Source organism: Coccinella septempunctata, chromosome 4, assembly GCF_907165205.1.
Source record: "Coccinella septempunctata chromosome 4, icCocSept1.1, whole genome shotgun sequence".
NCBI classification, from domain to species: Eukaryota; Metazoa; Arthropoda; class Insecta; order Coleoptera; family Coccinellidae; genus Coccinella; species Coccinella septempunctata.
In genome coordinates, this window is record NC_058192.1 from 29,217,952 (window position 1) to 29,243,792 (window position 25,841).

At 36.2% G+C, this 25,841-nt stretch overlaps 1 protein-coding gene across 1 annotated transcript in view; it reads right to left on the minus strand.

Moving 5' to 3' along the window:
* Positions 1-25,841, minus strand: part of LOC123312294 (trifunctional enzyme subunit alpha, mitochondrial) — a 46,663-nt gene that overhangs the window by 12,188 nt on the left and 8,634 nt on the right. The window contains exons 3-5 of the mRNA XM_044896655.1: positions 20,626-20,986; positions 11,300-11,670; positions 10,899-11,245 (exon numbers count right to left, since the gene is read on the minus strand). Coding sequence (XP_044752590.1) covers positions 10,899-11,245; positions 11,300-11,670; positions 20,626-20,986 — 1,079 coding nt within the window. The remainder of the gene's footprint in view (positions 1-10,898; positions 11,246-11,299; positions 11,671-20,625; positions 20,987-25,841) is intronic.

A 25,841-nucleotide genomic window follows, 5' to 3' on the forward strand; every position in this document is an offset into this window, starting at 1 on the left:
ATTGTTGATTGAAAATGCATAATAAGAATTTATTGATGCATTTTTGGAAATCCATTGAAATATAAACGCGATTTGTTTCCCGGGGCTTCAAGCAGCGATAGTTGATTAGAAAATGCTGAAACTTTTGAATCAGTCGTCAGAACTTCAAGCTTCAGATACATAGTAACACTTGCAATCGATTTAATTCATTGATACATCATAGAATATTTAGATTTCTAAACTTTCCTTTTCAAATAGCTGATAAGTTAAATAGTTTTCTTAGAGCAAGAAATTCTGAGGAAGGTTCCTTGAGGAAACGATTGTCAATTTCGTCAATTGAGTAAAGCCCAACACGTAGGAGTTAAAACAAACGAAAAATCGAAAAGGATCTAAAATGATTTCGCTTTTCGAAATTCATACTCATCCATGCATATCTTATAAGTAGACAAAATATATCGCAAAATATATAATTATGGGGTACTTTATCCGGATGAAATATTGTAGTAGTGATACAACGAATGATGAAACATTGATAAGTTCTAATTGATGGATTTTCTATGACAAAAGCAATCAAGTTTGGACAAAATGAAATTATACTTGATGAGAAAAAAAATTATTGCATTATGTAAGTGTTTTCAAAAGAAGATTATGAAGCACTGTGTAAAAAAATCTCATAGTATAATTAAAATGGATCTATATATTTTAAGTAGATTTTTTAATAAAAGAAGAACAGAAGAACTTTGGATGTTCTTACGGAGTTATCAATTAATTCAAGATTATAAAATATGTTCGAATTATTTGAATTCTAATTTTTGGAAAATAATAATTACAATTTATTTAAAAAAAAAAAATGCAAACTTTAATCGCTGCCTCATTCACAGAAAAAGATTATATACAACATGGATCTATAAAAAGCCGTCAGAATACGTGAGTTAAGACTATAAAAAAAAAGGTTTTAATTTGACTATTATGATGTCTTTCATTATTATTATGAAGATAGAAATAATAATAATAATAATAATAATAATACTTTATTAATCCTGTCAGACAAATACATGTATAGGACAAGTCAGAGAAAAAAACAAAATCAAAATAAAAAACTACTCACAAGAATCAGAAAAATATTCAGCAACAGAATAATAACATCTACTAACTAAAATAACTTTAACTGCTTTTTTGAATTCATTCAACTTAAGACTTCGCAATGATCTAGGTAAGTGATTAAAAAGTTTTATACAGTGATACATTGGTGAACATTCGAATCTAGAGGAATTATGTTTTGGTACACACAACAATCCTTCGTTTCTTGTACTGTAGCTATGAAAGCTAGAAAGTTTGGTGAACTTATTTTCGTTTTCTTTGGTATAGATCAAACATTTGAGAATGAAAATCGAGGCCAAGGTGAGGAGGCCATTTTCGATGAAAACCGGTCTACAGGAGGACCTAGGCTCAACATTAAATATCATACGCAAGATCCTCTTCTGTATAACAAAGACTCTGCCAACGTCCGATGAATTACCCCACAGTAGGATGTTGTATGATAGGTGACTGTACACCAAACTGTAGTATATGTTGAGAACGGACCGCAAAGGAAGTGAATTCCGTACTCTACTTAAAGCAAAGTAAGAGCCATTGAGTTTTCTACAGACAGAATCGATATGAGTGCTCCACTTCAAGTTGGAATCGATGTGGACACCCAGGAACTTGGTATGGTCCGCAGATGAAATAACCTCGCCCAAATAGCGTACAACCAATCTGCGTTCGCTGGATCTTAGAGCAAAATGAACGCATTCAGTTTTAGCAACATTAATCATTATTGAATTAGAGCGACACCAATCAACAAAGCACTGGACTAAAAGGTGACATAACCTCTGTAGCTCGTCAAAGCTTCGCGCAGTAACCAATGCTGAGGTGTCATCGGCGAACAGTAGTATTCTGATCATGTTCAATAGACGAAGAAGATCGTGGCGGGATGTTGCAGCGATCATCATCTTTTTTAAGTTGCATGGTAGATCGTTTATGAAAAGTAAGAATAGGAGCGGCCCCAGGACTGAACCCTGAGGGACACCCAAATTCACTTCATGTTCATCCGAAAATGCGTTGTCAACTCTGACGATCATAGTTCTGCCCTCAAGATAGCTGGAAATCCATCTCAAAAACACTCCTCTAAAACCCATATTGTAGCATTTTTCGATTATAAATTGGAAGGAGAGAGTGTCGAATGCCCGTGACAGGTCAAAAAACAATCCCGCGACAAACAATCCACTATCAAGGCATTCATAAACGCACTCAACAAAGCAGAGAGCTGCGGATTCAGTTGAGCGGCCCTTCCGAAAACCATGTTGTGCGGTGTCAAGTACATGATGCTTATCGAGGAAATTCATCATCCTGTCCAGCACAATCCTCTCGAAGACCTTGGCAAAGACACTGAGGATGGAAATTGGTCTATAGTTGGCGATTTCGTTCAAGTCATTCTTCTTGAATATGGGTATGACAATAGCCTTCTTGAGATGGCTGGGAAATATGCCACTACTTATTGAAAAATTGATAATATGGGCAAAATGTGGAGCAATAAGCGCCCCGATCAGTTTTAAAATTCTGGCGGAAATAAAATCCACTCCACTGCTTTTATTATTTTTGAGAGACTTTATTGCATCAATCACTTCAAATTCCAGCACAGGATGAAAGAAGAATGTTGAGCTATTCATTGAAGATGTAGTGCATGAGGACGACAAAGAGTTATTATAGTACACACTCAACGTTCGCTGGGTGATAGTCGAGAAATAATCTGCAAACACAGAGGCCAGATCCCCAGCCTCGACATATGAAACACCATCGACTAAAATCTCCTTCGGCCGAAGTCCTTTATTTCCTCTGCCAGTAAGAGTATTAACCAGGGACCACACAGTTTTGTTTTTATTATCGGATTTTTCGATCAATCCAGTATGGTAATCTAACTTTGCCGTCCTGAGTAAGGAGTTGTAGGAAGATTTGGCACTCCTATACAGGTCACAGGTGGTCTGACAGGCCATATTAGTCCGCATCCAGTGAAGATGCTTCAGATCGCGCTTTGCCGATACGATCTCTGGAGTAATCCACTTCTTGGGCTGATGAGGAGAACCATTACACTTGAAGAGTGGACAACACATCTCAAATGTCGTCTGAATCACGTCAGCAAATTCACCGAAACATCCATTCACATCCAGAACGCCATACATCCCACGAAAGTCACTTACAGATATACGGTACACAAAGTCGTCGAGATTATATTGACTCAAATTTCTGACCAACTTTGACCCATGCTTGGCCACCGGCGAGAGACTAATGGGAAATTCAAGCGAAAGAGCTCGATGATCGCCCAAATAAGCTTCGTATACTTCGGTGGTACAGACGGACAGTTCCACATTACTCAGAATATAGTCCAACTTTGATACGGATGTGTGGCCTGTTATGTCCGTGAAGATCCTAGTAGGTTCTCGAGAAGAAATATGCAAATCGAAACATTCAAGTAGATCTATAAATAATTTAAGATTAGGACAATTATTATTTAGAAGATTGACGTTCAAATCGCCACAAACAAAAATTTTATCGGCTAAACCGCTACAATAGTCCAAAGTAGTAGAAATTGCGTTCAAAAATATTCCGAAATCTCCAGAGGATGGTCGGTACACGCTGAGAACAACCAAGCGGATTTTTTGGACGAGAACTATTGTCCCACTCACTTCAAACTGCATCTCTTGGGAGAACCGCGACACGCACAATTCTTTCACTTGAACACCATCTCGGATATAGACCATAGATCCACCATGGACTCTTGAAGGGCGGCAGTAGAAATCAGTCAGGTAGTATCCCGGAATGGTCATTGTTAGGATCGCCTCAGGACAGCACCAATGCTCAGAAATACAAACGACATCAGGACGCTCGTCGGTGAAAAGAATTTCAAGATTTTCCAACTTGTTAGAAATGCATTGGACATTTAATTGTAGCAATTTGAATTTATTTTTGGCCTCAGGGCAATTATTATTGGCGATAGATGTTTGAAGCGGTTCAGAATCAGCTTTAAAGTTCAGCTTGTGACCACAGGTTGATGTCGCTTTATAAAAAACTTATTCACAGCAATGCCTTCAGGCCAAAATTCAGGATTCATAACTGTGTTGAAGTATTCTGTAGGTAGTGATACCTTGAAAGAAGAATACAACTCCGGTTGTTTCGAATTAAGTTTTTCGCAGGAGACATTCTGTATATGTTGTTTAAGGAAATTTTGCAATTCAAGTACGGTCGTCTCTGGACTGAGCCGTGATACGTGGAGGTAAGATAACTGCTTTTTAGGTGCTACATGCAGGATGTTCGACTTGAGTGTACCAACCAGAGGCCTATTAATTTTTTTGGTTACTGTCGTTGTTTCAGATAGTGGAATTCTCGGAGAAATAGGATTTTCAGCAGGTGAATTTCTTGGGTTCTTATGTTTTCTTCTTTTAGTGACAGTATTCCACTCGGAGGAATTCTCACCAGTTACACATAAATCGCCGGTCAAGGTTTCATTCAATTTTGGAATTTCCTTATTCGGAATGCAAGCAGGTGTAACATTCAGTGATACCGATGCCGAAGATAAAGATGAATCATCGGGGATGTTCCGAACCGGTTGATTGCTGGGTGTATTACTGTCATGCGGTGCAGCGATAAGGTTCTTTTGTTTTTTGAATGAACGTAGTTCTGATGAGAGTTCTTTTAACTGTTTATTTTGGTTTGTTATGATAGTCTTCAAATCGTTGATCTCTTTGAAGAAAATAGCACTGATATCAGCGACGATTTGTTCCCTCAACTTGGAAAAGTCCATTGTTGAATGCAGGTATTCAGCGGTCTGTGTTTCTCGATTGATGAAATTAGACGCGTTCTCACCCATTTGACGGCAATTCTCACAGATCCATTTATCGGCACAATTTTCACGGAGTTTATTGTAGCTTTCAAGTGATAAGTTAGCACATTTTATGTGATAGCTATTGGCACAATTTGCACACTCTATAGAATCATCGTAGCGATCGATTTTATTAGTACATTGCGTACAGCAAATTCCGCGACCTCGCGTCATGCTGGTCGAATAATAATGGTTGTTGCAGCTTGTATTAGTTTTGGAACTAGTAGGTACTGCAAATCATACGAGATCAGAACATATTGACATCGAATATCTTTTCTCCCGAAATAAAAAATTAGGATATATTATAAAACTCAAAAAAGTTGCAGAGGTTATCAGCTCTCCGATATTTAAATCAAACCATTACCAGACTAATGTCTGTTATTTCATAGCAGGTTTAGGTTTAGTAAATTGAAGTGTTAAATGTTTATTTACTAGGTATTACTATATTTAATACTGAAGGTATTATAATATGTATCTATACAATTTCTAATAGAAATGGTCTGGTGTGGTTTTTCTGGGTTTCCCACATCCTTGCAATGAATATTGGACCATACTTGTATTGCCCCAGATAACAAATGGAGGGTCTTTCTATACTCAGGAATATTCTATTTTTGCATGCAATTTTGATATGTATAGGTAATTGAGCATTGTGTTATAAAAGATAAGAGATTTGATTTTGAGGCGGCGTGTTGAGATAAATTCATCAGAGTAAAGCAAAACCAAATCCCTTACTCATTCAGAATTCCCGACAAATATAAATATGTCAAATGCGATTGGTTTATTAGTCAACAATATTAGTGCTGGCGGTCGAAGTGTTGAATAACATACCCCAGCAGTTTTCGACTGTGATAACCATATTATGTACTTTGCTATTGGAACCTATATACTGTATATAAGCATCTTTTAGGAATAAGATATTTCTCTCCGTTTGAGTTAGTTCTTGTTTGATATTCATTGAGAGTATAGATCGACCTCCGTTAAATTGATTGAATCAATATACAGATTGTTTCACAAAGTGCGTTTCATTGAAGAAGAATTTATCCTAAACCAACCTAATTTCCAACAGGAATAATGGGGGATTAAATTTTAACGGCCTTTTTTGAAACTGGGCCTAAATCTTTTTTATTATAATCAGAACATGAATAATTCATTATAGTTGATATCATAAGCTTATGATGCAGAGAAGTCAGTCAAAATTTAATGCTCCACTAAAATTTTAATTCCCTTCAAAAATGGCAGTTTTAAATTTTAATGTGGAATTAAATCTTAAAGAACGTTCAGTACCTGTGTACTGCCTCTTGGTACCAACGTAGGAGGATGTATTGATATCTAATTAGCCTAGACCAGTTCCATGCATGCAAAAAATATTGCGTTACCATAGCAACGAACAATATCCCATTAGAAGTGTCAGTGTGAAGTTTGAGGTCAAAAATGTAAACCAGAGTTACGCAATGAATTAAAAGAAAGAAGATATCAACCGGAATTGTGAAAATCGAAAAATTGATGACCATCATCCAGTATTTAAAAGGGTTAAGGGGTAAGCAGATTTACGAAGATATCTTAATACCCTTGGTGGTCAATGTCCTTCGTATGCGACCGTGAAAAATTGGACTGCAAGCTTCAAAAGAGGTAAATTTTCCATTGAAGATGATGACCGATCGGGAAGGCCAGTCCCCGATAATATCGATAAAGTCGATGATGATTTTATCAGACGGTCGAATTGGGCTAAAACGGATATCTGAAGCACTGAATATTTCATACGAACGCGTTCATCGTATTGTTCACGTCAATTTGGACATGAGAAAAATTGCAGCAAAGTGGATCCCCAAATGTTGGATGTTGACCAAAAGCGTGCAAGGATAGAAGCATCCGGTACGATCTGTGCTCGATTTGAAAACGATGTAGACTACTAAAACCGAATTGTTACTATGGATGGGGGGATGGGATTAAAGAGAAAAGATACGGAAAGCTATCCAAAGGTGTTTTGTTTTTGCAGGACAACGCCCCTGCACACAAATCTCATGTTGCCATGCAAAAAATTCGTGATTTAGGGTTTGAATTACTAGAACACCCGCCTTATTCACCAGATTTGGCTCCATCCGACTATCATCACTTTCCTCAACTGACAAAAAGTATAAAAAGTCGTAAATTTTCCACCACCGAGGATGTAATGAAAGCTGTGGAGGTCTGGTTTGCAGAGCAAGAAGAAACATTTTTTTAAGGTCTAAAGACGTTGCAGGTTCACTCTAATTAATGTATACAATGAAGAGGAGAATATGTTGAGTAATAAAATATTTTGACATTAGGGAGATATGGGTGAAGCCAGGCCCGGATCTAGGGGGGGCAAGCGGGGCGCTTTCCCCGGGCGCCAGCTTGAGGGGCGCCAAAATCAACCAGAGGTTGAATTTTTTTCTTTCGGTTTCTCGGAAAAATTTAATTTCCTAGTGCTAAAATCGAAACTGTAGAATGGAAACATGATAAACCATCACTATGCCAAAAATCTTCAAAATCAATGAGGGATCAATTAACTGTATATGTATTATCCAGTCATCTAGGAATGACCGCCACACTTGGGTGAAATAGGTTAAAAGATAGGATATGTCTACAATGTGTCGCAAGCATAGAGCCAGTAATTTCTTTGCCTGGGGGATTACCGACTTATCCCCATTGCATCTGGAACTAAGGGCCAAAATTTCCGATATTTTATGGACCATAACTTAAAAACTAATCCTTTCAGCAAAATTCTGTTTGCATATTCGTAATCTACGCTCTCGATTCAGTGAATACACCAATATTGGTGGAAATCGCAGAGATCGAAAATTCTTCAAATTTTCCATACCTACTGTATGGATTTTTTGAAAAATATTTTTGGTCTCCGATCAAAACCAAATTCGTAACTTACACTAATACGAGGGCGTAGAACACGAATATGCAAACAGATATTTTTTAAAAATTAAGTTTTCAAGTTATGATCGATAGAAAATCGGAAATTTTGGACCTTCGCGGAAAAAATTATAAAATCTAAACTGTTAGCGGTAGATGAATGAAGTGTGGTTGTTTCTATATGCAGAGAACCAATCTATCACAAAAAAATCAGCATATGACTAGTGCTTTTTTTTCTGGCTGCTACACCTCCTCAAAGTTGACCAATTTCTTCGAAATTTTGCACTAAAAGTGATTTATTCCTCAAAATACTGATCCTACAAAATATCAAATTGCACATTCGTGATCTACGACCTCGAATTAATAAGTAAAATGACCCGGGTCGATATATGTCCCTGAAAAAATTAATTTTCGTCTGGAATAATTTCGTTCGTAAAGCGCGGGTAAAAACGATAGGTGAGCGAGGGCTGCAAACGAAATTCTGGTAAAAACAAACTTTTCTATTTTTTCGAACGATTTCAACCCGAGTCATTTTTTCTACTAATTTGTGGTCGAAGATTAGGAGATGGGAAAAAAATAACTTTTAATGGAACAATGGGAAAAAAATAAGAGTGATTTTTTTTTTAAGTACTCATTTCAGGAAAAATCTAATTGCATATTCGTTATCAACGACCTCGAATTAGTGAAAAAAATAACTCGGGTTGAAATCGCGATGACGAATATGCAATTATATGTTTCTTAAGAAACTTAGAGGGGGGGCGCCATCATGAATTTTTGCCCCGGTCAGAAAAAATCGTAGATCCGGGCCTGGGTGAAGCATATAACGCCGACGTACGCTAATAACGTTAGGCGGTAATGGAATAACGTCTTGCGATATCTGGCTCAGATTTCAGTCGTATGGAAGATACGAATTTACGTTATTAGCGTAAACAACAGCTGATCGTTAAATGTTTGTTGTCGAAATAGGTTTTTAATGCTTTTTTGGTTGATTTTATGCGGTTTTTGTGGATTATATGCACTTATATGGATGCATATTCACACGAATTTTTGTTTGTGGAGTTAGATTGAACTGTATTGAAAAATACCTCTTCACAGTATGCTTTCATAATTTTGAAAATTATGGACATGGACCTATAAGTGGCAACTATAGTCACCGAGAAAAAATTGTTATGATTTTGGAATTTCATATTGGAGCCTCATCATATGTTCTGGAGGATATGTAGAGATAATGTAGAATAATTTGTGTACTGCCTTACTACCATCAAGGATAAGCCAATGTCCAATCTAGATGTATCTGTATTTACTTTAGTCTTAATTTCCTATTGAAAACAAGATACATAGTCCATAATCAATATGAGATTGAAATAGCTACTCAGAATTAAACACTAGGATGGAAATTTCTATTTTCATTCAGCTCTTTCTTTTATGTGACCCATTAATTGAAAGATATACATACACTTTTACCTTTGGTAATTGGATTATTCTTGAGGAACTCATTTCGTCTTTTCTACTACTATTCTCTTGAAAAAAATCCGAATCAATTCTACTTGATGTCAATTTAGAGGCCGCTGTTTCAAAACATAACCTATCTATCTCCAAACAAATGGCAAAATAGAACTGCGCAAGGCAAGAAAACAACGTTAATTACAATAACGTGCTACGTTATCCACCCGTAAATTACGGGATGCGGTAACGTTAACCGAAAATGGAAATACGCATGCGTCGTAACGTTAATAACAGTTGACGTTATTACCGCATGACGTTATAGATGTTTCCATATCTCTCTACTGAATTTTTTTTGGTTCTATTGTAGGCTAAGAATTTTTCAATATATCCTCGTATGTCGTTTTGAAGATTCAAGTAGGTACATTTCGAACATACAGTGTGGTCCAACGAAGCTCGAATTTCCGGCTTTAAAATGAAAATGCAGAAATTCGCCAGGACCCGTCAATTTCTGATTCGGGAAGGGGGACGACTTTTTCCCCCTTTGCATCCCCGTAACTGCACAACCCCTTGATTTCGAATAGGGATAAGGGATGTTCCGATAACTCATTTGGAAGATCTTATCGAGTACTATCTTATCTTAAAATTTAGCTTCAAAATTTCCATCAATAACAAAATGGTAGGTAAAATGGTGGAGTACTTTTGTGATTAGTTTATTGAATGCTGGTAATGGGGGCACTATTCACTTCCACGCAGTTATATAAGTTTTGCTGAAAACGTTCACGAACATTACTCAGGATTTCTCTTGTAATTTGACGGTATTCACTAATGATCTGAGTTCTCAAATCATCCAATGACTCAGGCTGGGTAGCGTAAATCTTTATGTTCTCGAGACAAATTCCAATTGCCTCTTTCACTATTTTTGCTGTTATTTCATTATCGATGGATATTTTGAAGCGAAATTTTAGGGTCATATATAACTCGATACAATCTTCAAAATTAATTATCTCAACACCCCTCATTCCTATTCAAAATCAAGGAGTTGTGCTCACACCTGTAAGGGGGTTTGAAGTAATGATGATGAAAATAGCGGACAAGTTGTTCCCCCTCGAACGGTGACGCATTCTGGTAGTGTTTTGATATAAAAATATAGTCATTATGTCTAAAAACTCGAATTAACGAAAGCGGGAAGTGAATGAAGAAATGATATTGCTACTTTAATCAAAGAGGAACATTAGCCTCAAGCTGCATCCACATTATGCCGCTGTTTGCTTTTTCAGCATGTTATGGGGGCAAATGTTTTTGCTCCTCCATTATGAAAACACATTTGGATGGAGCAGCCTGTGACATTTCAATTGAATATCAATATCTCCAAAATTAACTCTTGTAGTCGTCATCAGATTCCTGAAATTTTTTAGATTTCGATGTAGAGAAGTGTTCTTGATTTTGTTTTTTATATTTGGTCTGGAACCTGACAAAGAATTTTTCGTACATCTTTATTCAAATTATTCAATTTTGAAAATCGAATTTTGATATAACTTTAACTTATTTGACCATATTCTCTATATAGGATATTCAAGATGACCATATAGCTACTATTGTCCTTTAACGACTAAAGGATGAAATTTTCACTATTCGAGAAACAAATTTTACTTGCTATTATCTAATTTCATCTCACCCCAAATACTTCTTGCGTTTGACAGCGGTATCCAGGGTTTTTTGTATTTGATCAACACCTCTGTCTAAGCCAGCTTGTTGACTATCCTTCAAGATTACACGATATCCTTTGTCAACAGAAACGTTTACAATTCCAGCACCCATCAAACCGGCTCCAAGAACAGCTAAATTTTTAACTTCTTTCGATCCTTTACCAAATCTATTTTTTTTGCAAGCAGTTTGGCCCAAGAAAAGATTGACAAGACCTCTGCTCTGTGGAGTCATGGCTAGTTGGCCAAATGCTTCAGATTCTGCTCTAAAACCGGCGTCCCTACCTTTGTCCAATCCTGTCCTGATTACTTCTAAGATCTATAATGATTTCGATGAAAAGAAATATCATTGAATCGAAGATTACTTCGATACCTTTAATGGGGCAGGATACAATCCTCCGGTGAGTTTCATAACTTGAGCCTTAGCTTTATTAAAAATTTGATCCTTCACCCAGTTATACTGCAGGGCAAATTTCAAAGCTTTATCTGTTAATCCTTTGTCGGTTCTATTCACTTTGAGTTGTCCACTGGCCAACTGTTTAGCAACTTCAATCGCAACCTTTTCAAGTTGTTTCTGTGTTGTCATATCAGCAGTTCCTAAACCAGGGCCTAGTGGATCAACAAGAAGATCTAATAGACCCATTTTCTTTGCCCTATCAGCTTTCAATGTTTTTCCAGTTAGAGTCATATCTAGGGCATTTGGCAAAGAAACGAGTGGATGAAGCCGTTGAGTACCACCAGCACCTGAGACAAAAGAGAAATTATGTGAGAGGTTGAACAGCAACAACAAAAATAGAAAAGACGCATTTGCCTGAAAACCTAATTAATACTGAATTTTTGATGTTATGATTATTACGAATCACATTTTCATGACAAGTTGGCAGTTGTTTTTTAAATGGAAGTTTCCATGAACTAATTCAAGTGTTGTGTTGAATTCCAGGATAATTGGCGACAACTGAAAGAAAATATTCAACTTCCAAGAGGAAATTCACCTCAATATATTTCAAAATAGTGTGGATATTGATGGAACAAAGTATAAGTTGAATATATTATTTTTGAATGATAATATTTATGACCTTCACATAAATAAATCAACGTAAAAAAATGTTCATTTCATCGAGCATAACATCAATCAATTAGAGTCCGTGGCTTGGTGGTTAAAACATCGGCTTAGTATACTGCAAGGTACAAGTACTGAGTTCAATCCCGGGCTAAAGAAATTTTCTAGTCGATACGGGTACGGGCCATCATTCACTGTTGGGATAAAATTAACAGTCCTGCGCCTAAGGTGACGTAAGGTAAGGACACAGTAACAAAGCCTACACAGAACACAACACGTACAACTATGATGAAACTGAATCATCACATTTACATGGACGATTTGAAACTCATCGCACTAAAAAACGAATGCTGAAGATGGTTGAAGGATTCTCAGAATATATCAAAATGAAGTTTGGACTGGAAATATATCGACTTCTGAACATAACGAGAGGCAAAATAGAAGATGTTACATTCAAAGTCAAAGGAGGTGCAGAAATTGAAGCATTAAAGAAAGGAGACACTACAAGTATCTAGGCATAAAACAGGCAAGAAAAAGCAATCAGAACCAGATGAAGAAAAAATTAACGGAGGAGTTCATCCGAAGATTGAGAAGGATAATGAGAACAGCAAGAATCTGAGCTACTGATTCGGTATCATCTCTTTAACCACCACCGATTTAGCAGATTTAGAGAAAAAAATAAGGACGATGCTAACAAAACACAAAAACATCACCGCAAAAGCTCAATAGAAGGGTCAGAGCTGCCACGACACCTTGGGGGTAGAGGAATTGTTGATTCGTCCGATTGTATTTCTCAGGAAATTGAAGGACTTCGAAAATATTTTTTGAACAAGGCTGCTTCGTTAGAACTCCATCGAGTAGTTTGTGTTGCTGATAGTTCTACTCCGTTGAAGCTACAACAGGACCACTTAGAAACCGTCGATGAACAAATTATACAGCAAGAGATGCCGTTCAAACACCTGAGAATAGAGGTTTGCGTTTTTAGGGATATGGAGTCTGAGGTAAGGCAACAAGTAAATAAGGCAATGAAAACAAAAAAGGCAAGAATCTGCAAAGCAACCATAAGACTTATAATGACATACACAGCAGAAATCCGACCAGACACAACAAAAACTAAGAGGTCATTGGAAACATGCGAATTGAAAATACTAAGGAAAATATCAGACAGAGAACACATTGACAACATAAGAATAATGTGCGGGGTAGAAGAAGTGAATGATCCTGGGAAGAAAACGCGAATGGAATGCACAGAATGGATCATGAAGGGATAATTAGAATCGCACGTGATGAATCACCAACAGGAAGTGGAAGTATGGGAACACCCCGAAAGAGGCGCAGCGATAACCTGACTACTGACTGAAACCGGGGAAGTTACGAAGAAGGAACGACCTAAGATGAAGAAGAAGACTAGCTAAATTAAAAGTGAATTTGTAGCGCAAATTTTGAATTTTCTTCCATCAATCAAGACAAACATTTTTGAAGCTGTTGCTCTTTTGTTGTTCTTATCAATGAAAAATTAGAGCTTCTTCAAATCTTTCTCTGATTTTTAGTAAAAATTGCAGCTATCTTCCTGTTCTCGATTACTGTTTTATCTGAAAACGTTCAAAGCTGCTTCACTTTCATTTGTTGTACCTAATTAAATAGCTTGGGTAGCACCACTTGGTTAGCTGTATCCTTCCCAACCGTTCATCTGAGATTTGATTTTGCCTCAAAATCCAATAACAAAGAGTGATAGTTCAACAACGCCGAATTTTAAGCTGAATTTCTTGGTTGTCCACACAGAAAACTGAACTGTATGTTGAACAAGTGAAATTCCTAATCTCTTTCTCGAAACCAATACATTTACTAGCACCAATATTAGCTCATAAATTCAATTCATTCCTAAGTCGTTGGAATGTATTCAAGTTATTTGCAAATATCAATTAACAATAAGCTGTCAATATCTGAACAGCGATACATACAGTGGAAAAAACGAAATAAATACCGTAGATTTGGAGACTTGGGAAGATTGTTAACTTGTCATATTTTGAAAACGGTGACCTATTTTCATCTGAAAAAGAGGTTCGAATATGCTTTATGACTCAGACTATTGATAAAAGGATATACACCATGCGTCAGAATTCGGATATAAATTTTGAAAAAAATAAAATATACTTGTCCCAATAACCCACTGATTTGGGAGACTTGGGACACAAGTTGAAATCCATTGATTTCTCCACTCTCAAATCAAATAGGTGACTCGAGACGGTGTATTGTTTTAAAAAATTATAATTCGTGATTATATAGTTGAAATTTGGTGAGGAAATTGAATGATAAACCACTATTACAGCAAAAGTAAATATATTGCAACTCAAATGTAAGAAAACTAAACAAAACAAGGGAAATTTGATTTCTTTGTGGAAATAACGTAAATAATAATACCCTGCGAAAAATCGGCATGTTTCCTGCTGCCACAGCCCTCTTAACACATAGCCGTGATGAGGGGAAGTTTGGCAACACAGGGGAAGGCCTAGAATTTCTAGTTCTCGTATCGTGCTTGCCGGCGTCGTGTTGTTTGTAGGTTATGTGTAGTTTTTGGTTTTTTGTTTTAAGTGCTTGAAAGTGCTGTGAATTTTGTGCTGAAGGAATAAAAAGTCTATGAGTGAAGTGAATTGTATGCTAAGGAAAAAAATTCTATGAGTGAAGTGAATTGTTTGATGAAAAGATTGAAAAGAAATGAAGTGAACTTTCATTTGGTAAAGTACCTAACGTTTTTGAACTCGATTTTGCTTGTAGGATCGATTTCGTATCATACTTAATAAATGTTGTAAATCTAACCGCAAGGCAATAATAAATCTTTAGAAAATGATTATGTTAGTATATTTTCCTTTTCCAAAAATTCCAAAATAAATAAATACATACAGTGCATTTTGCGAAATTCGTTTTGATACTAACGATATTGATAATTGTGAAATTTTATTTTATTTTATCAAATATTATAAGCTGATAGCACTTCGAGACAGTCCCCAATGAAACATTTATCTATGCCAAAGAAATGTCCACAATTGAAAAAATGTGGAGTTTTTGAAAAAGTCATCATATGCATCCAAATTTTTCTTGCTACATATCAAAAACAGACTTGGTAGAATTAAAAGAACGTGGTATTGAATTAGAATTTAATATTGGTGATTTTTCACGGACTTGCAGTTGTGAAAGTGATTTGAAAAAGAATTTTGTATCCACTTCGCTCAACTTTTGTTTACATATTCAATTGAATAATCATGTGAAAAATATAAACTATCAAACCCTTTCCAACTCTCTAGAAAAAAGAAGGCGACAGTTCACGATCGTGATAATTTATTGACATTACCTAAAAAATAGAGAATTGGATAAAACGGGAATACGATAGTTCTCAAGATTCACCTCTGTCGATTGTAATTATTTATGTAGGTATTTGAATTTCATATTTATATTTTGAGTTAAATATTGGTATGGACAATTCTATTTCAGTTTTGTTTTTTTGTGTGAGAAAATTTATTCAATGGACAGTTCTTCTCAGTTTTTGCTCATACCTCCTTAACTCTTAACTCATTTATAATATTTGGACTCATGAGTTCATTTACACAATTTTTTGGGAAGAGATGACACCACACCTTTTTGTTGGTTCTTGCTGAACGATAAATAGGGTTTAAAATATGCAATATTGCCACAATAATTGTATTTATCATTCATTCTTGGTGCTATTATACAGATCAAATTATTTTCATCAACTTGTTCTCGAATCATAATATGATGAGTCAACCAATTCTTTGACCAAGAATGGCTAAGGAAAGTGTCTTATAGATATTTTATTAAATTTGAGGCATCCCAGGTCGATTTTTAGAGTACTAATTGAAATGTATTCGAAAATCGCGCTCCTATAGCGCACCCCCTTCGGCCTAAAGTCGGCCTTCCGCACCAAGCTATTTGCGGTGTTGCGACATAGTGTTCATGGCTCTGTGTTTAAGAGGGCTGTGCTGCTGCCAATGAGCCAATTGTATTTATTCGGTTTTGTCCCAAGTCTCCATATGAATCAACAAAATAAATGAATGAGATCCGTGTTGCCGTTTGATCTGTAAACAACCTTGTTTCATGACATATCTAATATCACAATATCCCACGTATCCGGAAAAAAATTACACATGCACATAGTCAAACGCATGTACAGGGTGGGCAAATTTTGATGTTTTAGCACTACAGTTTTTAAACCAGAGGAGATAGACAAAATCTGATACCCCATTCTCGTTCTCTTTTTCTGAGAAACCTACAATAGTAGTAGTCATTTTTGGCCACTTTCTTTTGCTTTCGAGTTATAAGCAAAAATTGGAAAAATGGAAATATCGAAATAAATTTATATCTCCGCTAATACTGATGATAAAGCTCTGAAATTAAAACATTATACAGGCAGTTTTTGACGTGGAATCCAGTGGTGTGCTAGCTTTTTCAGTAGGATTTTCAATTACGAAGCTATGACCCAAAGTTATTATTTATATACAACAATTAGAATTATGTTTTTTTAAATGGGAACACTAGATATCTGTACAATTTTTTGAAAGCTTAATTTTTACTGATTCTAAAAATATATAACATCATATGGTTTATATCAATATAAATAATAGAAAATGGTCAAAAACCTTTTTTCTCAATATTTCTATGGTTTCAGCTTTTGATGAGCATAGAAAAATACAGCATCGTATGATTACCACTGTCTCCTTCTATTAGTCCTTTCATTATTATAAAAAATTATGAAATATATCTTGACTCAAATTTTGTGAAAATTGGTACAAAGCATAGAAAGAATGATATTGCTGAAAGGAGACTGCTCTTGTTTTAGGAAGCTGTATTATTCTGTGCTCGTCAAAAGTTGAAACCATAGAAATATTGGGAAAAAAGGTTTTCGACCATTTTCTATTATTTATATTGATACAAACTATATGATGTTATATATTTTTGAAATCAGTAAAAACTAAGCTTTCAAAAAATTGCACAGAAATCTAATGTTCCCATAACATAACTTTGGGTCATAGCTTCGTAATTGAAAATCCTGCTGAAAAGGCGAGCACGCCACTGGGTTCTACGCAAAAAAGTGCCTGTATAATGTTTTAATTTTAGAGCCCTATCATCAGTATTAGCGAGATATAGGAGCAACAAAGAATGGTGCAAACCGCAGCCTCCTACGATACTTCGTTTTTGTGTTTGACAATTTCGTAAAGTTCTCATAACTTTTTTGTCTTTGAAATTACAAATCTGAAACTTGAACCTTCTACAGGCATTTTTTTTACCTAGAATCCACTGATGATCTCAAAATATTTTTTCATTTCGAATCATTAGGTGAACCTTCATTTTTTTAAATGCAAACTTTCATCGAATTTGTTATTTTCGAATTGGAAAAAAAATCCGTCAATAGATTCTACGTATGAAAGTGCCTAAGAAGGTTCAAGTTTCAGATCTGTAACTTCAAAGACAAAAAAGTTATGAGAACTTTTCGGAATCGTCAAAATCTCAATTTTTGTTTATAACTCGAAATTTAAAAGTGATCGGCCGATTCTGTTTTCAGATTGGAATTATTTATGAAAAATGAGCGCTAGAGAATGTGTCATCTGTTTTCTTCTAGCTGCTATAGTTTTCGAGATCCCCTCAGTAGACAACGAATTTTGCCCACCCTGTACAGACTATAAAAACCGATCTTTTACTCTCCTGAATACCTTGATTTTCCCGTCAATTCAAACGCTCTGGTCACGGCCAACTCAACAGGAATTAATTGTTAAACCACAGCCGTCTTAAAGACGACTGTGGTTAGACTAACCGAAGAGGCGCTACACAATCTTATAAGTTTGTCCCTTCACTCATAAATGGTAAGAAACGAAGAAATCTGCAAGAGAGATAATTGTCCCAAGTTAAAAAGACTGCCCCAAGTCACCCGAATCTACCGGTAAATAACGAATTCCCCGATATTTTCGAAAGGGCTGAAGATATTTGAACGAGATTCGGTAAAAATGGAAACCTCATTAAGATGATTATTTCACGATGAATACCTCGACTTCGACGATGCAATTACAGTGGCTATTATGGTGTTGCTGGCTTTCATATTCTTTCATAAAATATGAATAATAGCGGATACACACTGCCCAACTCGGTCGGGCCGACAAACCGATTTGGTTGGGTTGGATGTGAAATCGGTCCGTGTGTAGCTATGACCGCCGACAGAGGATTTGTCGGTTGCCATCCAACCGCAAGACCGACCGACCAAGTTGGATCGTGTGGAGCGCTGTCGGGTGGAAACGAGCTTTCTGTATTCAGATGTCGACTGGAGAGGTATTCGCTGCTGCAAAAATGGCCGTCACCATTGATCCGAGCGATGTATACTCCAGCGATGGTGAAATTCGACTGACCAAGTTGGACGGCGGTCGTGCCGTCTGTAGTCTGTACGCAACGCCCAATCTGTTCGTCCCGACGGTTGGCCCGACCGAGTTGGGCAGTGTGTAACCGCTTTAATACGCCGGTGCATTTTTCCAAAATTGAATTATATACATACAGGGTGTGGCGTAATGAATGGATAATATGAAGCCTGCGGGTAGAGGACTCTATGGCGGTTCAGAAAAATATATTTCACGTTTAGTAAAAATGCCTTGGTTTTCGAGATATTGGAGAATTTCGAAAATTCAAGAGAATTACACCCTTCGCCACTCGTTTTGCAGGCAAGACTCCAAATGAAGGATTTTTTTCAAACTGTTTTTTGGATAGTATTCCTGGATAGATGATCTATCGAATGTAATTCATTATTTTTGAGGCGCATGAATAGTTCTTCATGAAAAAAAATCCAACTCAACTTTTCCGTTTAGCTCATTTTTTTTTAATATGTTCAACCTAGCGTTGTGTAAAAAATGAAACGGGCATGTTTTTTCTTGCATTGGTTTTCAGGTAACCATATTATTTTTACACAACGCTAGGTTGAACTTATGAAAAAAAAATAAGCAAAACGGAAAAGTTGAGTTAGATTTGTTTTTCATGAAGAACTATTAATGCGCCTCAAAAATAATAATTTATATTCGATTGCGCATCTATCCAGGAATACTATCCAAAAAACAGTTTGAAAAAATTCTTTCATTTGGAGTCTTACCTGCAAAAAGAGTGGCAGAGGGTGTGATTTTCTTGAATTTTCGAAAATCTCCAATATCTCGAAAACCAAGGGACTTTTACTAAACTTGAAATATATTTTTCTGAACCGCCATAAGGTCCTCTACCCGCAGGCACCATATTATCCATTCATTACGCCACACCCTGTATATGCAGCAGTGATTTTGCAGCGTGCGCCGTTTCCCGCATCCAATTCAGTTTAGAACACAAAGAAGTCTCGGTATTTTTTCTGTAGAATGCACCACTTTTCAGTAAAGATTGAAAACGGTTTATTCAAAAAAATACTCCAGTAGAGCAAAAAATGGGGCAAAATATTAACAAAGATTAACATCCAGAATTTATTCGCTATGTTTATAAAACAACCCGTATATTTAATTATAGGGAAGATCCTTTATAATGGACATTCGAATCCCCGAAAGCTTGGCGTAATACAATAGAGAGATATGGAAGAAGCGTATAACGCCGACGTACGCTAATAACATTATGCGGTAATGGAATAACGTCTTGCGCTATCTGGCTCAGATTTTAGTCGTATGGAAAATACGAATTTACGTTATTAGCGTAAGCAACAGTTTTTTGTCGATATAGGTTTCTAATGCTTTTTGGGTTGATTTTATGCTGTTTTTGTGGATTATGTGCGTTTATATGGATCCATATCTACAGTTATTTTTGTTTGTCGAGTTGGATTAAACTGTATTGAAAAATACCTCTTCACAGTGATACTTTCATAATTTTAAAATTTATGGACATTGACCTATAAGTGTCCACTATAGTTACCAAGAAAAAAATGGAATATCACCTGGAGGATATGTAGAGAAAACGTAGAATTATTTGTGTACTGCTTCACTGCCATCAAGCCATAAGCCAATATCCAATCTAGATGTTTCTTTATATATGTTCTATAGTGTTAATAAAAAAAGCTCGAATTGAACCCTTTTATTTCCTATTGAAAACAAGTTACATAGTTTATAATCATCAATATGGGATTGAAATAGGTACTGAGAATTAAGAACTAGGATGGAAATTTCTGTTTTCATTCGAGTCTTCCTTCCATGCGACCCATTAATTGAAGATATGCACTTTTACCTTTGGTTATTAGATTATTCTTGAGGACCTCATTTCGTCTCTTCTGCTACTATTCTCTTAAAAAAATTCGATTCAATGTCAATTAAGAGGCCCCTGTTTCAAAACATAACCTATTTCTGTCAAAACAAATGGAAAAATAGAAGTGCGCAAGGCAAGAAAACAACGTTAATTACGATAACGTGCTGCGTTATCCACCCGTAAATTACGGGATGCGGTAACGTTAATACCGCCCGTTATTCTGAAAATGGAAATACGCATGCGTCGTAACGTTAATAGCGCTTGACGTTACAGATGCTTCCATATCTCTCTAATATAGAGCGTGACTGAGATCTCAAGTAAACCTGAAATCCTAATACTTATTTCCCTGACCATTGAAGTAAATCAAAAAATGATCAAACCTGGTAATAATCCCAACATTACTTCAGGTAATCCCAAACTAGTCTTCTTATCCTTCACACCAATTCTGTAATGACATGCCATAGCAACTTCCAAGCCACCTCCAAGACAAGATCCTCTTATAGCGGCAACAATAGGTTTAGTGGATTTTTCGATATCGTTCAATATTCTTTTACCATCGTGGGATAGGTGGGTTGCTTCATCTTGGCTTTTACATTTGGATAACATAGTTATATCGGCACCAGCAATGAAGCAGTTAGGTTTTGCAGATATAAGAATTGCTGCTTCAATCTGAGAATTGTTCTGTACTTCTTTGAGAAGTCCTTCGAGTTCAGATGTAGCTTCCTCGCTCATTGAGTTGACCTAGAAGAAAATTCATAGTATAGGCAATCTACAATTCGAAAAAAGTGTTCTGCAAAAGTGGGCGAACTCCAAATCACAGAGGATTTTGGAAGTTTTCGGTCTAGAAGATAAACAAAATTTTTATATGCAAGTGCGCTTGGTTTATGAAAACCTCCAGCAGAGAGACAATCGTTTGAAGTTGAAGAATATATGCGACCTTTTTAACGCTCTGTTCATTATTTGTTTGTATGTCGCATGTCATAATTGCAGAGATAAAAAGGAGAAGGCAAATGATAAATTACCCAACGTTGAACTGAGTTATATTCAAAATAATTTCTTCTAGTGTTAAACCTTTCTTCGTTTTCTATTTTGAATCCGATAGGAAAAGTCATCTCAGGAAATGAATTGCGAGACAATTGTGCGCAACAATAATTTGTTAACATTATTTATTCAGATGCTAAGATTTACAACTCATGTTCTAATAGGGGTAATTCCGATATTCCCGCCAGTGTAGGACGATGACTATTGGCCCGGTCGTTCGGGTTATATTGTTATTCGAATGCGGCCAGTAACACCAGTAACATCTAAACTCGTCCATATACGTAGAGTGGTTCACAACGGTTGTGAACTGTACAGAGCAAGCGCAATGGAGGACTTCCCTACATGTTTGCCAACCTAGAAAAAGGTCTAAAAGGTCTACCATCAGGGAATGATTGCTTTCTAACGAAACCTACTTCATTCTTTCCGCAATGATCAAATATATTTATGAAATTCTATCGAGCTTTCTAGAGTTTACTGTTAAAAAGAAAAAAAGATTTTCATAACCTCGATTGCTGATTGGTTGAAATTTATGTTGGTATCACTACTTCTTGTGACAATCGACATATTTCATTGGCAAATGTCATTTTTACTGATATATATAATATTAATATTGTCTGCTGTATAGCTTACAAAATACAAGAAAACAAGAATGCGTTCAAGCAAAGATTGTGCACATTACCAAAACTTTGTCCATATCCTAACAGATTACTTTTTTCTTCTTGACATTTGCCAACGAAACATGTCAATTGTCACAAGAAGTAGTAATACCAACATAAATTTCAACCAATCAGCAATCGAGGTTATGAAAATCTTTTTTTCTTTTAAACAGTAAACTCTAGAAAGCTCGATAGAATTTCATAAATATATTTGATCATTGCGGAAAGAATGAAGTAGGTTTCGTTAGAAAGCAATCATTCCCTGATGGTAGACCTTTTAGACCTTTTTCTAGGTTGGCAAACATGTAGGGAAGTCCTCCATTCCATTTTAGGGTAGCGAAAATCCATTTGCGCTTGCTCTGTACAGTTCACAACCGTTGTGAACCAGTCTACGAACAAGCCTAGTGTTCCTTCAGGCGCAATGCAATATCGAAATCTACCCGGGTGTCCATTGTAAGCGTTTTCGTGGGGCTACACGCTCTCGCCAAACGAGCGTTTTGTAGCCGGGCGGCTCGGCGTTTTTATGCAAGCGGCGCGGCGCTATAGAGGTTGTCCTCTGGATGCTGAAGGCGGCTTCGTGCGTTCAGTTCAGTGTTGGGCCCAATGACATAGAAATAGATATTTATTTACATTAAATACTGAAGCCTGAGTAATAGAGATGGGCAACTGTACGATATTCGCTTTCGTGCGCTATTGTCAGAATGTACAATAGGTTCTTTTGTTTGCATAAAAAGTGTGGCACTTTTCTACACTCGATTTGATTTAAGTCAGTGTAGAAGAAGTGTAGTTTTTCTACACATAGTCAAAAGGAGATGTAGATAAACTACACCTCCTCTACACTGGTGTGAATTCAATCAGCAAACGAATGCTAAAATCGAGAGTAGAAAAGTGCTACACTTTTTAAACGAAAGGACCTTTTATTTCTGAAAATTGCTCGAAAAACATATAGGTATTAGAACAGGGGTGCTCAAACTGTCGATCGCGTGAGATTTTTGAGTCGATCTCATAGAAAATAAGCCTATTATGATCTATAAATAACAATCCTACATCACATACTTAGGCCCAGTTGTACAGTCCACGTTCAAGCGTAGTTTGAGTTTGAACCCAGCTCATCTTTGACAATTCCATACAATTGTGACAAGTTGAACTCGACTGGATTTTGAACTGTACATCGGGCCTTACAGATTCTTAAAAGTCGATCGATCGGAGTCTGATAATCGCAGTCTGAGCACCCCTATATTAGAACGGTGCAGTTGATTCGGTAAGGTAACAATGCAAATTTGGAAAAAAAAATGTAACAGTCAAGAGGCATATGATATTATTGATAGAGGAAAATCAACAACGTACCTATAGAAAACAAACTTTCTTGCTATGAATGTTGTTGAAGATGGTGTTTCGATTAAATTATTTTACTCAGCGTCACAACGCTATGTGACGGAATTTATTCAAGAGATTTCGCGCACTCGCGTCACTTCGACTCAGCGCTTAGTTGCCATAGCCGCAAAACGTTGATTTCGTGGAATGTACAGGAATGTTTTCCTACTATTCTTAGTTATTTTCTTGGATTATTTGAACCCAAATCTCTTTTCACCGGTTAGTTGTTCATTTTATATTTTATCAGCGTCGTCGATATATGTACGTGTTTGAAATGATTTTCAAAGTTTAATATTATGCATTTCAACATTATGAAATACCAATATCGATAATCGACTATTTTTCCTATATGTATAACAAGTTCATTTACTATACTAGAAGATTTTGATGGACAGCCTCTTCCTATCTGTTTCAAAGCAAAGAAAAATACCTGTGTGAAGTTGGCACTTGGCAGACTGTTTTCTCGAGCAAATATTTATTTATTTATTTATTTGTTCATACGGACATGCCATTTTACATTATAATGAGAAAAAACATAATTCAAAGCATGATATCAAAAATAAACATAAATTTCTTAGAACTCCAGTGAAGGAGTTCTCATCTATTAATCAAATCTTGAGATTCGAAATATCGCTTTAGTGCAAAGATTGATGCAGAGAATATATCCAAGTCACAACCATTCGTTGAACGTAGTGCTCTATCGACTGGGCCGTTCATTGTGTAGTTGGTAGGATTGAACCTCACGTGAAACGTTTCTCTGGATCTCAATGGTGCTGGCTTACAATTTAGTCCTATTCGATGCAATAGGTATTCACTATCGACAAAATTGTTCAGGAGTTTGTACACAAACATTATGTCAAAGTTTTCTCGTCTCATTTCAAGTGATCTTAAATTCAGTTTCTTTTGGACAATTTCATAATTCTTTTTATGAATCCGAGCATTTTGAACGCTCTGTTCGTTACGTATTGTATTTGATGAATGAAGTTCATTTTAGAATCAAAATAAACCCCAAGATCTCTAACCGTAGACGATTCTCTCAAAGTAATCTGGTCCATTTTGTATTCAAACAGATGTGGTGATTTTAATCTATTGAATCTCATCACTTGACATTTTTCTATGTTGAATTCCATATCATTTGTCGAACTCCACTCTATGATAGCATTCAAATCCAGCTGCAACAATTCACAATCGTCTAATGATGTTATTTGCCGAAAAAGTTTGAAGTCATCTGCGAAAAGTAGAAACGAACTGAACTTGATTGCTTTCCCTATATCATTGATGAAAAGCAGAAATAAGAAGCCTGAAATAGGTGAACCTTGAAGTATGCCAGATTCCATAATGAATTCCGCTGAACATGTACCTGATATAAGCACTTTTAGTTCAATGTTTTTTATTCGATCAGCCAACCAATCTAATAACGGGGAGTCGATCCCTAATGCTTTGAGTTTACGACTAAGCAACCAATGAGCAACTGAATCGAATGCCTTTTTGAAATCTGTATATATAGAGTCTATTTGTTTTCCTTTCTTCATGGATTCTAGTATAGTATTCGAATATGTCAGAAGATTGGTCGTGACTGATCTTTTCGGAATGAATCCATGCTGCTCCTCTATGAATATATGCTTGAAGCATGGTGAAATTTTGTTTACTAGCAGGGTGTCGAGCAATTTTGGTAGGTATGAGGATTCGCAAATTGGCCTATAATTCTTTACGTTGTTCTTATCACCGGACTTGAATTTCGGGATTATAAAATTAAGTTTCCATTGAGTAGGAAATCGTCCCGAGCGCAGAGATAGGTTGAAGAGGTCACACAATGGAGATGCCAATTCCGCTCGACATCGCTTCAGAAATATGGAAGGAATCTCATCTGGACCTCCGTCATTTTTTTCCGGAAGTGAACAGAGACAGTTGAGAACTTCTTCGACAGAAAGTACACAATTATTTAAGTGGACGTATTTGTCATATTGTACATCAATATCTCTGGGATTGGCTGGTTTATAAACCTTCGCAAAATTTCTCCGAAATAATTCGGCTATGTCTCGTGTATTACTGCATTTTTCTTCATTCAAGTGCATAGTGTTTGGAAGGGTGTTATTTTCTTTTAAATCATTAACATATTTCCAGAAAAATTTTGGGTTGAAGCCTATGGACTCTTCTACTGATTTTATATAGTCCTTATAACAAGTTTCAGATTCTTTTTTGCATTCTCTTCTGATTCTAACAAATTCGTTACATTCTTCTTTCCGTTGATTGAGTTTGAATTCCCTGTGAGCTGCTTTTTTGAGGGATATTAGTTTTTTTTAAATTTGACGAAAACCAATGTGGGTACGTATTTTGAGTTTTCATCCTTCTCGGTACATACTTATTAACGATCTCGAATATAACATTATAGAACAAATTTGTACTTTTCTCTATTTCATCGGAGATAATCGTGTTCCATTCTACGTTAGCTAAGCTTTCAATAATGCAGTCAAAATTTGCCGTCTTGAAATCGTTATAGAAAAGGACAGGAAGATTTTCGTTAA